The sequence below is a fragment of the Sinocyclocheilus anshuiensis genome, unplaced genomic scaffold (assembly GCF_001515605.1).
Source record: "Sinocyclocheilus anshuiensis isolate Anshui unplaced genomic scaffold, SAMN03320099.WGS_v1.1 scaffold2182, whole genome shotgun sequence".
In the NCBI taxonomy this organism is placed as follows: Eukaryota; Metazoa; Chordata; class Actinopteri; order Cypriniformes; family Cyprinidae; genus Sinocyclocheilus; species Sinocyclocheilus anshuiensis.
The window spans coordinates 234,466-249,855 of record NW_015557240.1 but is presented as its reverse complement, the minus strand read 5'-3'; the positions used below and the strand labels follow the sequence as shown (position 1 = coordinate 249,855).

The window sequence follows — 15,390 nt, the reverse complement described above, 5'->3', positions numbered from 1 at the left end:
TTTAAAGGCTATTGTTCACTTAGAATTAATTTGAGGTAATAAAAATAGTCCCAAGTATCCGATTAATCGTCAAAATAATCCATTGATTACTCGATTACCAAAATAATCATTAGTGACAGCCCTAGACTAGACTATAACGTTTAATGTAGTGTTAAGAAAATGAATTGCTTGTCTGCGACTGATTGTAATTTGTATGTTTTCGATCATATCTACTCGATCAAGTAAAGCGAGACTAGAGTCACATCCTGATGCTGCTCGTGGTCCTGGTGTGCTATAGTTCTCGCAGAGTAACTCTCTGCTTATTCATTGGCTGCTGCTTTCTGTTGCCCAGCCAATCACCAGCTCAGAAACAAACCCCTCTTTATCAGACTGTTATTGATAGACTTGCTCAGCAGTGGTTGAAGTGTAATGTGTGGTGGTCTCTCAAAGCCCCTGCAGATGCTGGTGAATGGGTCATTAATAGCGTATCGGTCAGGAGGAGCGTCAGCCGGCTCAACAGTGCTGTCAGCGTGAGTTTTCTTACTGACTGATTGTGATTTGTATGTTTTCGATCATATCTACTCGATCAAGTAAAGCGAGACTAGAGTCACATCCTGATGCTGCTCGTGGTCCTGGTGTGCTATAGTTCTCGCAGAGTAACTCTCTGCTTATTCATTGGCTGCTGCTTTTCATTGCCCAGCCAATCACCAGCTCAGAAACAAACCCCTCTTTATCAGACTGTTATTGATAGACTTGCTCAGCAGTGGTTGAAGTGTAATGTGTGGTGGTCTCTCAAAGCCCCTGCAGATGCTGGTGAATGGGTCATTAATGGCGTATCGGTCAGGAGGAGCGTCAGCCGGCTCAACAGTGCTGTCAGCGTGAGTTTTCTTACTGACTGATTGTGATTTGTATGTTTTCGATCATATCTACTCGATCAAGTAAAGCGAGACTAGAGTCACATCCTGATGCTGCTCGTGGTCCTGGTGTGCTATAGTTCTCGCAGAGTAACTCTCTGCTTATTCATTGGCTGCTGCTTTCTGTTGCCCAGCCAATCACCAGCTCAGAAACATGCCAAATATTGTGGCCTACCGTTTCTCTTAACCAGGTGCGACACTTCAAGTTTGCAATGCCAGATCACTTTCTGCTAGGGTTGGGAATCGAAAATCGATTACAATTCCAGAGTCAAATACTTAAAGTCCCCATGAAATCAAAATGAAGGTTTTTTTTTTTTTAAATCAAAATTAAAGTTTTTTGGGTGTTAGTATCAATATGTTAGTCTTAAGGTTATCTATAAGGCAGTGTGCTCCGAAACAGTGACTAAATTCGGGTTTAGAAGATATAAGCATTCAAACTTGCAGTTTGTCACTTCTGCCAAAATGGATCAACGATTTGTTAGACGTGACCTCGTACTTCAGATTCTCATCAAATCTTCTGACCAATCAAATGCTCTCTAGAATCCGAAGCACCCGCCCCCTGCACTAAAAAATAGACGCTGAAGCTGCGGCTGAGATCGGTCGCTTGTTCACAGTGTAGTATTTCCTGTACAGTGAATGGCACCTAGTGCACAATGTAGGTGATGGGGAAGGATTCAGACAGTGTTAATATGCTTTCGATTGGTGCAAATGAGGTCTAGTTTCACGTTGTCACGCGCACAGTCTGATCCGGACTTTGGCTCAGGTCCAGAGACCCGATCGCACGGAGCGGATCATATGCGCGAGTCAACATAAATTAAACTCTTTTAAAACTACACAGCCTCAGCATGATTGTGATCACTATTTTGTTTTACTAAGAGTTTCATATTGAATCTAGAGGGTAATCTATTAGACTGGCTGTCAAATGCGGCTTTACCGAGCTCAATGGCTCTGGCCCAGCAGATATAAACAAAACGCTATTGGCTCATTTAAAAAGGGGGCGGGGCTGCTCTATGTCCCGCCCTGTCTTCCTGTTTCAGTTGAAGTTACATCACCACATAGAATAACGCTGCGTGTTTCAAGGCACTTCAGGGGGCCTTTAAGTTTCACAAAGTTTTCAACCTCACAGTGTCATTATTTCTGTGTTACATACATTCAAATAATCACAGATGTGCTAATACCCAGTAGTAACTAGAATAAAAGTTTATAGTTCGGATATAAACACTGATGTGTACGGTAGACAGGGGGGAAAGTTAGGAGGATTCTAAGGGCCCACGCACTTTTGGAGCCCCCAGAGATCTGTTTTATTAGTAGTAACAGTAGTAGTACTAATGTAATAGAAATTATAAATGTATCTACCAAAGAATTACAAATAAAACAAAATTACGGCTTATTTCTACATTTCTGGCAAAATGATCTCCCCCCCATTCACTGCATGGTTTCGTCCCGTCCTACGTAGCCTAGAGTCACGAGTGAGATCAGATGGTAAACTGTCAAACTAGAGATGTCTTCGAGTTCGAGGGGGGGCAAACCAAGCCGGATGATTTGGTCAGTCGCACTTTTAAACACATTTTAGTTTTACTATAGAAAATCTACAAATTCATACTCTGATTACATAGAGCAGCAGCAGGAAGCACATGAGGTTGTCATGGCAGCCAGATACACTGCACGCGAATTACGGCTGCGCTTCTATTTTGCCACACTAAACTTGGCAATAAACACATTGAAAATAATACACAATAAAAGCCTCCTTTGAGATCATTTGACAGACATGTTTATTAAGCAAAACAAGGAGTGAATTACTCATCCACTGTTTAAAAAAATACTTTAGCTGGGTTTCCACAGGCAGGGTCACAATTATCTACAGTGTATGAAGCTAAAGGTTTTTGGGTTAAGGTTCATAATGTAGAACATTTTTAACATTGTATGCTGTATGTGCATAGCTAGCTAGCAAACAAGGAATACAGCTGTTAAGCTAAGTCACATTTAGCTGAGTAAGATCATGGTTGAGAAATGTTGGATACTGCTGGAAATGCTGCTATGGGGTATCCTGCACAATGTAGGTGATAGGGAACGATTCAGACAGTGTAAATATGCTTTCGATTGGTGCAAATGAGGTCTGGTTTCACGCGAACCGCAGCAGCGCACACAGTCTGATCCAGACTTTGGCTCCGGTCCAGAGACGCGATCGCTCGGAGCGGATCATATGCGCGAGTCGGCATATATTAAACACTTTTAAAACTACACAGCCTCAGCATGATTGTGATCACTATTTTGTTTTACTAAGAGTTTCATATTGAATCTAGAGGGTAATCTATTAGACTGGCTGTCAAATGCGGCTTTACCGAGCTCAATGGCTCTGGCCCAGCAGATATAAACAAAACGCTATTGGCTCATTTAAAAAGGGGGCGGGGCTGCTCTATGTCCCGCCCTGTCTTCCTGTTTCAGTTGAAGTTACATCACCACATAGAATAACGCTGCGTGTTTCAAGGCACTTCAGGGGGCCTTTAAGTTTCACAAAGTTTTCAACCTCACAGTGTCATTATTTCTGTGTTACATACATTCAAATAATCACAGATGTGCTAATACCCAGTAGTAACTAGAATAAAAGTTTATAGTTCGGATATAAACACTGATGTGTACGGTAGACAGGGGGGAAAGTTAGGAGGATTCTAAGGGCCCACGCACTTTTGGAGCCCCCAGAGATCTTAGTAGTAAGTAGTAACAGTAGTAGTACTAATGTAATAGAAATTATAAATGTATCTACCAAAGAATTAAACAAAATTAAAAATTACGGCTTATTTCTACATTTCTGGCAAAATGATCTCCCCCCATTCACTGCATGGTTTCGTCCCGTCCTACGTAGCCTAGAGTCACGAGTGAGATCAGATGGTAAACTGTCAAACTAGAAATGTCTTCGAGTTCGAGGGGGGGCAAACCGAGCCGGACGATTTGGTCAGTCACACTTTTAAACACATTTTAGTTTTGCTATAGAAAATCTACAAATTCACACTCTGATTACATAGAGCAGCAGCAAGAAGCGCATGAGGTTGTCATGGCAACCAGATACACTGCACGCAAATTACGGCTGCGCTTCTATTTTGCCACACTAAACTTGGCAATAAACACATTGAAAATAATACACAATAAAAGCCTCCTTTGAGATCATTTGACAGACATGTTTATTAAGCAAAACAAGGAGTGAATTACTCATCCACTGTTTAAAAAAATACTTTAGCTGGGTTTCCACAGGCAGGGTCACAATTATCTACAGTGTATGAAGCTAAAGGTTTTTGGGTTAAGGTTCATAATGTAGAACATTTTTAACATTGTATGCTGTATGTGCATAGGTAGCTAGCAAACAAGGAATACAGCTGTTAAGCTAATAGTCACATTTAGCTGAGTAAGATCATGATTGAGAAATGTTGGATACTGCTGGAAATGCTGCTATGGGGTATCCTATTTATTATTTTAGGATTTTTTTGTTTGCCCCAGTGAAGCATTTCTATTAATATAACTGATTAATTCAGTCAGTGTGGAAGAACTTGACTGGTCTGCAGAAAGCCAAGTCCTAATCCCAGCTGAACACCTCTGGTGTGACTTTAAATTCAGACCTTGAGCCAAAAACTCATCACCAAACACCTGTGACTTGTACATACATATGCACAAAAGTATTGGGACACCCCCTTCTTTAGAACAGAAAAAGGCACTTCCAAAACTGTGGCAGCAAAGATGGAAACATAATTCATGTATTTAAAAATTGTATTTCCATCTTTGTTGCCACAGTTTTGGAAGTGTCTAAAATGATTGTACGCATATGTACAAGTCGCAGGTGTTTGGTGATGAGTTTTGAGTTTTCCCAATACTTTGGGCAATATAGTGTATGTTTGGTGCGTCAGGGGGCCCAACCTCATTCTTTCATAGGGCCCAAAATTGCTAGCGGCGCCCCTGATGGTAGCAATCAAAATAGAGTAACTCACATTTTGAAAAGTAATTTGACGCTTCAAATGAAGATTTATCGATTACATCGTTATGCCAGTAGGTGGTGAAAATCGGCTGTTAAAATGTATTTGTCTTTGAATCATTCAAGAGTCGTTCAAAAACACTGATTCATCCAGTAATGAAAGGAGTACATCTAGATTGAGTCACTGAATCATTCATTCATAAATTACATGTTTAGTTGTCTAATATTTTTTTTCTTCAGAGTCATGAGAAACCCAAACTCCATTTAAAATAAAAAAATAAAAAATAAATAAAAAAATGTATCCAGAATCGTGCAGCTCTATTTTGCACACAAACAGCTCTTAAATGAGTCCAGTTTTTATGTAGCCTGCTGATTTTTGATCACACTGGAATCGAAACTGGGAATTGATAAGAATCTGAATCAAGCAGAATCAGAATTGATCAAATTCAAATGATACCCAACCCTTCTTGCTGCTTGTTGTGGCTTCAGTTGATTAAAGTCTTCAGATTACTAGAAGAGATGTGATTTTAGTTTTTTTGTCATCAACGTTTGTCGCACCTGGTTAGGACAGTTGAGTTTCTCTGTATTCTCCTGAACTTTGTTTGTAGTGACTCATTTCTTCATTGGATCAAGTAGTTATTTCTTCTTCGACAGTGGTGTAATCCTGAAAGAGAAGTGTGCCAGCTGCTTTCTCCATTCTGCTGCTCCTGACAAACTCTGAAGCGTGACCCTGATAACAGCAGCTGATGACCGCAGGAGAGTTCACGCTGAAGGTGCTGCTGCTGCCGTTCATTTGTCAGATCTAAATTATTTCTGCTTTTATGAAAGTAACGTGTGAAGAGCGAGACTAGAGTCACATCCTGATGCTGCTCGTGGTCCTGGTGTGCTATAGTTCTCGCAGAATAACTGCTTATTCATTGGCTGCTGCTTTCTGTTGCCCAGCCAATCACCAGCTCAGAAACAAACCCCTCTTTATCAGACTGTTGTTGATAGACTTGCTCAGCAGTGGTTGAAGTGTAATGTGTGGTGGTCTCTCAAAGCCCCTGCAGATGCTGGTGAATGGGTCATTAATGGCGTATCGGTCAGGAGGAGCGTCAGCCGGCTCAACAGTGCTGTCAGCGTGAGTTTTCTTACTGACTGATTGTGATTTGTATGTTTTCGATCATATCTACTCGATCAAGTAAAGCGAGACTAGAGTCACATCCTGATGCTGCTCGTGGTCCTGGTGTGCTATAGTTCTCGCAGAGTAACTCTCTGCTTATTCATTGGCTGCTGCTTTCTGTTGCCCAGCCAATCACCAGCTCAGAAACATGTGTCATCTCAGACAAACACAAGCTGATGTCTAACAGCTGTTCTTTATTGTCTTAGGGATCATCACACCACCACCGAAGATGAGCTGGAAAGTGTGAAGCCCAACTGTTAAACATCTGTTGCTTTGTAAACTTGTGAATACATGATATTTCATAACAGAAATATGTAATGGAGTATATACACAGCTATTGTGTGCAGTGCAGTTGTGGTCTGTTAAGAAGCTGTACTCACTTTTGTAATATACTGGCGTCAACAGCATAACAGGCCAATCATCGTGTGATAGGACATTATGTGTGTATTCAATGCAACAACAGCAATGTTTAAAAACATCATACATGTAAGTGCTGTCATAGCATTGCATGTTTACAGGGTAGTTTTGTTTTTAGTTTGTTCCAAAAGGTTTGTGACATTTCAGTCACATTTATAAGATGTGAGGAAATGTGGTATAGATGGAGCCCATTTATGTATCTGGTATTTTCCTAATAAAAATGTGTAAAATTGTTTTCCCAAAATGTCTTTTGAAAAAAAAAACTCAATACAGCTCGCACTAAAATAAATATTTAATGGCAATGATTTGTTGACAGGCTGTCAAAAGCATTTGTTTCGTTTCCTCACAAAAGCTTTTTTTTTTTGCAAACCAAGGCCTCCAACATCTGTTCAAAAAAAGATGGCCTCACTGCCAGTGTACCACTGCATTACCTTTTTATTTTAAAGCCTTGGAGCTCTTTTATTCTTGTTTTGTTAGACCCGAGTTGTATGTACATATAGATATATACACAACATGTCTGAGTTAACATAACATCCACTCTTTAATCAGAAACTGAAGTTAGTTAATATTTTCAGAATATGCGTATCCATGCATTGTCCAAAATGCTTATCCTTTGTAGGATCACAGCAGGTGAGGAAACACCCTGGACAGACAGATGGCCCATCCATCACCGGCCTCACACACACACTCACACCTGTGGGCAATCCACTTATAATGCATGTCTTTTGGGGAAAGCGGAGCAGCTCCACACAGAAAGGCCTTCTGGCTCAAGACTCGAACCGGGGAACTTGCTGCGAGACGATGCCCTGTCAGAAATATTTATGAACAATGCAAGGCTTTGCTTTTTTTTTTAATGTCCAAACAGGTGCTTTAGACCTTTGTCTCTTGGAGGAAATGAATGAAATTTGTCATGGACCCTGACCCTTCATGCATGTTATACAAGACAAGTTATACAAGCAAATTGAAATTATAACTTTTATTGGACTAATACATATCAAAAATATCTTACAACTGAGTCTTTTTGGAGATGAAGGCTTTCTTGTTTTAAATTAATCATGTAACGCTAAACTGCTCACGATATAAGCCACTGGGAGAGCAAACTGATTTAGTTTTTTGTAATAGTCAATACAATTGAGGGAAAACAACCTACCAAAAAAGTAATTTTTGCATTATGAAATTGAAACGCGCATTACACCGACGCCACAACATACAGCAAGGATGCTGCTACCTTGACTAAACAATTTGTGGCCTCGTATATCGCAGCCTCGACATACTTCCCATTCCCACAAGTTAATGTATGTTGTGGCCTCTACATGCTATGCTGTTCAGGTTAATATGCGGCTTTTAGGGTTAGATAAGAAACTGGTCCTGTGCTTCACTTTAACTCTGCCACAGTACAGCTATCTATAATCTGATTTGTCCACTAACTTGCACATCTTAATTGGGCAGAAAAGCAATTAAATGATTGTACATGACTACCTTTAATAGCAGAATAGACCTACAGAAGCCATGAAAGTCCACGTCATATAAGACGTTTGAGCCGGGGTTCACAATCCTGATCAAACGCAAATGAACAAGCTGACCTCAGTGTTCAGGACCGCTAAAAAGACCATGTGTTTGCTCAAGGTTGGAGCTTGAGGTCCAGAATTAAAACCCCCTGAACTGGAACAGGAGTAAACAACCGAATCTATTTTTGGGGTGAGCCATCACTTTAACCTCTCAGTGAGCAGACAGTTTATCTGTTGTTTATTTCAAGGTATATTATAATACACTCATAATGGGTGTCCATTATCCAAATCTAAACAAACCTGCATATGAGAGAGCTAAGAAATGAAAGCACAAGAGAAACATATGGACAAGCTGCAGCCCCTAAAACCTCAGGCTGAAGTGAACGCACAAGAAAGGGGAAGATGTAAAGAAAGTAAATATGATTATGCGGGGAATGTCTCAATAGTTGGGTTTCTTGTTGATAAGCAGGCAAAGGGAGGACAGCGCTGCGCCGAGTCTGGAGGCTTCGCTGCAGGCAGTGGGCAGCAGGGTGTAGTCCGTCAAGCGCTGAAAAGCCTGAAACAGAGAAGCAGCGAATATAACTAACAGCTCCTGCCGTACTATCATACAAGCAGCTATGAGGAAAGCAGCTTTCTATTACTGCTATCTGTCAGCTGATGCCAATGGGACAAAGAACAATAAGATTTGCATTTACTCAAATATGTGTTAGTGTCTAGCAACTAGTTTGACAGGAAAGACAAGTCAGTAGACATCCCGCTAACTACAAGTAGCTTTTCAACTACACTTCAGTTAACTCTCAATCGAGTATCAGTAAACTGTTAGGCTTAGCAGAATAAGTTGATGTACTTGCAAAGTTACTTACAGTCAGTTGAATGTCCATCATAATAAAGTGTTAGCTGACAGTCTACTACAGTGCATGCATAATTATTAGGCAAGTCGATATTCTGATCATATATTTTCCAAGCACATTTGCCCAATTCCAAATCAACATCAATCTTAACAACTTCTATGTATTATAAGTGATATATAATTGAAGGCTGGAAGTGAAAAACACCTTATATTCAGGTGTGAATAATTAAGCAGATTTTCTTTTACAGATAAAATGAGCCAAAAAGAGATTAACCTCAGATGGGAAACTAAGAAATAATTAAATGCCCATGAGAAATGTTCAAAACTAATGCAATACTAGAATTAGCAAAGTTAAGGCATGACAGCTCATTGGGTCAGAAAAAAAGAGAATATCAACTTGCATAATAATTATGCACGCACTGTAATGACTGCTAGTTGCACACTTACTGATGGTAAGTAGAATGTCTAAAGTGGAGTATAAAGTATAAAGAACAGCATTTATTTGAAATGAAATCTTCTGTAACACCATGCATGCCTTTAGTGTCACTTTTGATCATTTTAATTTGTCCTTGTTAAATAAAACTTTTTTTAATGGTACTTTTGAATGGTAACATATTATGGTTTCCACAAAAAATATGAAGAAGCACAACTCAATATTGTGCAAAGTTACACTAAAATCCAAATACGTAGAAGAATGGTTTTCCATTGATGACAAAATCAAACCTGTCATCACTCTTGTGTTGCTGATTACGGTCTGTCTTACTGTGCACGCTCTGTTACTCACAGGAACACTGTTGGGACACTCCTCGGCTGTGGGGTGCAGGAGGAAGTCCACTTTAGCAGGACCTCTGATGTAAATGCAGTTAGCAGCGACGTCCTCGGGCACAGACAAGATCTCGTAGTGATGGTCAGTCAGCTGCTCCATCACCTGGAACCAAAAGCACTCCTCAGAAAAGCTGTACGCTACGAAGCGATTATGTCAGGTATCTGACTTGCACACACACTCACTCGGAGTGTCTTCTTGGCCCCGTCGCTGCTGCTGCTGCTGATGATGGTGTCGGGGCCGCCCATGGAGCAGATGTTCTTCAGACGAGAGCCTCCACACACCGGCACAGTGGACACCGCAAAGTCCTGAACACACACAGCCACGCAGCACCACACCACTGTTATCTGACTTGTGCTGGTAATCTGCGCTTATGAGTAGTGCTTCTTAAGGCAAACCCCCAAGTATTAAATGTTAGCATCCCATGCTATGGACGTGAATGATACCTTCAGTTCTGCAGCTTGCTGAGGAGAGCGATGTTGTTACCTTTCTAAGCAATCAGACTTGTGATTACCTACTTGTGCTAAAAAGGAGAGCCAAGCCATATCCACAGAGCAGAATATCACAGGCTCTATACACTTCAGTCAGTAACCACTCACAAGCCACAGCATCCAAGCACTGTAATGCCGTTATACTTAGTCAATAATCCACTTTACACATTCTACTAACTAGAAGTAACTTTGCAACTACCTCTCATTAGAGTATCAGTAGATGATTAGGGTTAGGGTAGAATAGTAGAATAAGTTGACATGTGCTTGCAAAGCGGAGACCATCCAAATAAATAGTGTTGGCAGATACTAATGACTGCCAGCTGACATTCTTACGGTTAGTGGACTACTGAAATAAAGCGTTACCAAAAAGAGAAGCACCTTCTGATCATCTGACAAAACAGCAAGAATTCAATTCAAAGCATTTAAGAAATTATGAAACTCATTATTGCAAAATAATAATTGATGCGATAAGTGTCTGCTAAATGATTAAATGTAAATGTGAAATAATTGTTATCTACAATGTATAATGTGCACAGTTAGGTTAAACTGGGATTTGTTATGTTTGGGGCTCTGGGATTTCAGGCTTTCGTGGGGTGCACACGTGTATGCAAAGCCTACAAAATCTTAAGTCAATTGACAAACTAAAATATAATGTAAAAGTAAATACAATAAGAGTTGAAAGAGCTTTAATTAGTAAGAACAAGAAGGGTGTAAAAAAAAAAAGCCTATTCACTGATTAGGGCCCTATGAAATGTTTTAATTTTTCCCTAATTCCATTTTAATTTTTTTTGTTTTATTTTTTATTTTTAATGGTTAAATTAAATTTCATTAACCAAAAACCATGTCTAATTGACTGAAATCATGAAACTTATACAAGTTAACAGCACTTTATTAAAAGTTTAACAAAAATACATTTTTGTAGGGCCCTTTTTAAATACATTTGTTTAATTAAATTCAGTTTTACCTTTTCTATTTTGTTAAACTCTGCGCTTTCCAATTGTTCTGGATTATATTTTAATGGTTTAATAATCAAATTTTAACAATCAAAACTATATTTATTTTTATAATAATAGTGCATCCGCATCATTCATTCACACAGAGACGCGCAGAACATGCAGGATTCATATTTAAATAGCATTTTGTGGTTCAATATTCACAGACATTAGTTCATATCGCCATTTGATTTAAGAGTATTGATTTATTCATTCAAAATCGGACAAATTCCGTGGCATTCCGAATTAAACCGTAAATTCCGAGATTCTGTCAGCGTTTTCCACATCACGGAAATTACAGGGCCCTAACTGAATCCGGCCCCGGCCCAATTTAACCCCTGCATGTACAGCATTCTAATCAGCCAACGCTAAGAGACCCAATTCAATCGAATCCCAGTGCTCACCTTGAAGGTGTCGGCCAAAACTTCTGCCCCACGGTGATTGGTGTGTTTCGAAATGCCCACAAAGAACTCTTTTCCAGTGAAGAGGACATCACTTCCTTCCAGAGTGGCTCCAGCAGACCCGCCCTCCTCGTCGCCCATCTCCAGCACCGTCAGCTTCAGCTCGCTCAGGACGCGCCTCACGGCCTCCGCCTGGAGAAAACACAGCGCTGAGCCCCAGTCACGCCGAGTGTCCCGCAGCCCCGAGAGCGGCCCTTACCTCAGCGCGCCTCTGCTGCTTGAGGGGTCGTGTGACGAGCGCCGTGTCGCCCTGGATCACAGCCACGTCTTCGATCCGCCAGCTCTCGGGCAGCTCAGAGGCGGCTGGGATCTCTATCAGCTGCAGCCCCACCTTCTGCCTCAGCGCACCTGTCAGCACCCCCATCTGACGCTGGGCCTTGGCCAGGTCCGTCTGAAGCCCTTCGCCACCCTCCGCCAACTTCCCAAAGGATTCTGGGATACCTCTGACCACAGCATGAGTGAAGCAGCCGTATGGATATATGTTGGCCATGACGGCGTGTATATGAATGGTATGTTTGTGTAGGCTCGACTGTGTATGTGTGTGTGAGGGACTCTGATTCACAAACTGAGCAAGTCTATGAAGGACAGTCCTGGAGTGGAAGTGATTGGAAGCCTCTGGCAACAGCAACTGGATCAGCAAATCATTCTTGACGTCCCTGAATCCCCAGGGCAGAAACCTCCAGGAGTGTGTGTCCCTTTAATACTGCCTGAGACAGAGAAAATAAATTGAGAGAGAGAGAGAAAACAAAAACATATTTTGAAGAGCTATAGACCAAACCAATTAATGTGTGAATCTTAGGGTCTGGGAACCTCTCGGATCTAAAGTTGAAACGAATCAACCTGATGCCGCTTGAGAGCTAAATTAAAAACCCTTCAGCGGAATAAATGTCTTTTACCTGGCCTCAAAGATGTTCTGATTTTTCAGTTAACACAGTGTCTCATTCCACATTAGTTTCCCGTTTCTGTTTATCAAGTAAGCAGCTTTAAACCATTCAATGTATAACTGCACTTAACAAATTATTTAAAGGGTTTTTTTCTACCTTGAATCTGTTAAAAAAAAAAAATTTAACATCTCTGTCAGTGGATTATGCACATTAACTGTTTTCAGATGAACTTGGAGTAAATGTAATGCGTGATATTTTAGCATATGTGTGTGACAAATTATATCACGTGTGTATATCCCCCCCGCCCCTCCGGTTGGTGGTTATTCTTTCAAATCAGCCATACTTTAAGAAATTTCTACATTCTACAACAAACATTTTTGGACATAATCTGTATTTTAAAATCATTTACAAATCATATAAAAGTTACTGCAGATAAGGGAACAACTGTATCCATATTGTTCAGGAAAAACAAAACTGATCAAACTGTTGAAACTGGAAGTGTAGTGTACGACCAATCAAATATACCAAACACAGACGAGAACACCCTCGAACAAAACGTGTTTGTTTGGGTAACATCTCTAGTCTACTGCCGATATCGGACTTTACACAGCAGCAGCACGCAAACCCAGTGGTGCAAACATGAACAAAACACGAATTCAATGCACTTTTTCCGAGATTCGAAGAAATGAAATGTTTCTGTAAAGTCGCCGCTGATACACAAAAGCGGTTCAACAGTTGCCCAAAGTGTCTCGGCTGCCAAAGTTGACGCCCTGTTGAAATACGACAAACTCGAGAAACAAAAATCCTACCTTACGATGCGATGAAACGCGTTAATGCGGGTTGTTTCTGTGAAGGCGCTGAGCTGTTTTGACCGCAGTCTCGGACAAACCCCACACCGTTATTCTCCTCTCTCCCTTCCCCCTCAGTCCATCCATCCTGCCTGACCAGAAGAAGCGATACTAACTGGGGACCTACTCATCACGACTTCAACTAGGACCTCAGACCTGATAACCAGGGGAACGCAGGGGAGTCTTCCTACAGTGTTTTGTAACTTTAGCCTACCTCTGAGCCAAAGTGACACAGCGCTGCTTGAAACTTGCCAACTCTGATCGCATTAAAGACATTCCTGACCATATTTCAGGATTTTCCACTTACCAGTCCTGTTGTTTACAATGCCACACCCCCATCGCTCCCAGTCTTTCCACCGTGTGCCTGGACTGGAAACTTCTGGAAAGATAGGGGGGAAGTATGGAGGCATACTCATTCATGCTAAATAATGCGTGTCTGAGCTATGACACAGTTAACCAGCCCTAGTCTGTGTTCTGTTGTCTGCTGCTGTTCTCTAATCCACTCTTTTAATATGTAGGTCAGGTTTAGCTGTGTCCTCTGTCTCATCAAATTGCAGATTATTTGTGAAATGTATCTGTGTTGTATTGCTATAATGGGGTGGTGTTTCAGACAGGACCGTGGTGACCTCAGACCCTCAGGAGGATTTGGGGGAATGCCTTCCTACTATGAAAACGTTTTTTTTAGTTAAGTGCATCTTTCTGGTTAATTTTACGAGCAAAATTAAGAGGCCATACCTCTTTCATTGACAAAACAGAATAAAATAAAAATGCTTTGCTCTGCATTGACTTTTATGTCTTTATATGTAAACACTGATCACTGACACGGAAATGTGCCTTTAATTTTACCAAGCTGATTGCTCACTACAAACCCAATGTTGTAGGTCATTTTAAGTTTTATTTTAAAGTTTACTTACTTTTTAATTTGTGTTTTTCCATTAAAACCATCATTTTGTTCACTCTGACTGTTCAAGAAGGAGGGATTTATCACATGAACCAATCATAACCAATCATACCCAGTCATAACACCATTTCCTCCTATCACATGACTTTCACCCATTCATTCTCTATTACCCCCACCAAACCCAGCGCATGCTTTAGTGCAGTGGTCACCAACCTGTCGATCGCCATCAGAAAAATAACAGGAAAAATACATTACATTTCTCCTGCCTTTGTACTTTTTTTTGTACTTATTGTTCTGTAATTTTACCCTCTGCTGTTGCTTTAGAAAAGCAAGCGCATTTTACACGTTTTAAATAACATTATTTTGTGTATTTGGTGTAATGCAATGTGTTTATGCGGTTTAAGGTTCAAAAAAATTTTATTTTCATTATTCATTATTTTCCACATACTGTACATTATTGTTTCTCCTCTATGCCCCGCCTTTCTGAAACGATTTTTACAAAGCTCATCGTTCTGAAAAGCGATGTGTGCTCTGATTGGCCAGTTATCCAGTGCGTTGTGATTGGCCGAATACCTCAAGCGTGTGATGGAAATGTTACGCCCCTCGCCATACTGTGATGATGCCCTGTCCGGCCGGAGCGATGAGACAAAAACATTAAAACCCATTATAAACGAGGCATTTGTTGCATCCAGTGGGGACATAATTACTGATTATAATGACTTATACTGTCTTTTTATGCGTTGCGTTGCATCGCGCCGCGTAAACATAAAACCATGTCTGCATTTGTGATCGGAGAAATGACAAACAACAAGCGCTACTCTACACTGCTCAAAACTCACGTTTGAATCATCAGTGGCAAATTCTTTAAATTAAAATGTACTTACAGTCAGAACAGCCAGCATTGTAGTCTACTCTACCAGGATCAGTAAACAGTCCTCCATAAAATGTGCTGCACACATCTGAATATTTGGGTTGAACTGTTCTGGAACAGTGTTGTAAATACAACTTAAAGGGGTCATATGATGCTTTTTTAAAGATCATTATTTTGTGTATTTCGTGTAACAGAATATGTTGACATGCTTTAATGTTCAAAAAACACATTATTTTTCAAATACTGTACATTATTGTAAATGAGATATAAATAACTCCATGTGTTTATATTGTAACCAGGGCCGTTTCTGAGCATAAGGGTTCCTCGG

At 40.6% G+C, this 15,390-nt stretch overlaps 1 protein-coding gene across 3 annotated transcripts; it reads right to left on the bottom strand.

Annotated features, from left to right (window-relative positions):
* Positions 1-7,282: 7,282 nt before the first annotated feature.
* LOC107679035 (N(G),N(G)-dimethylarginine dimethylaminohydrolase 2-like) lies at positions 7,283-13,813 on the bottom strand. 3 transcript variants are annotated; one of them, XM_016474444.1, is made up of 6 exons: positions 13,598-13,813; positions 11,758-12,265; positions 11,502-11,690; positions 9,800-9,922; positions 9,576-9,719; positions 7,283-8,497 (listed from the first exon to the last, which is right to left on the bottom strand). In XM_016474444.1, exons 2-6 carry the CDS (start codon positions 12,046-12,048, stop codon positions 8,381-8,383), a joined length of 864 nt encoding a protein of 287 aa, XP_016329930.1. In that variant the 5' UTR covers positions 12,049-12,265; positions 13,598-13,813; the 3' UTR covers positions 7,283-8,380. The 3 variants fall into 3 exon arrangements, with proteins under 3 accessions (XP_016329930.1, XP_016329932.1, XP_016329931.1); XM_016474446.1 differs by lacking the exon at positions 13,598-13,813 and adding an exon at positions 13,505-13,579; XM_016474445.1 differs by lacking the exon at positions 13,598-13,813 and adding an exon at positions 13,252-13,489.
* Between the last annotated feature and the right edge of the window lie 1,577 nt (positions 13,814-15,390).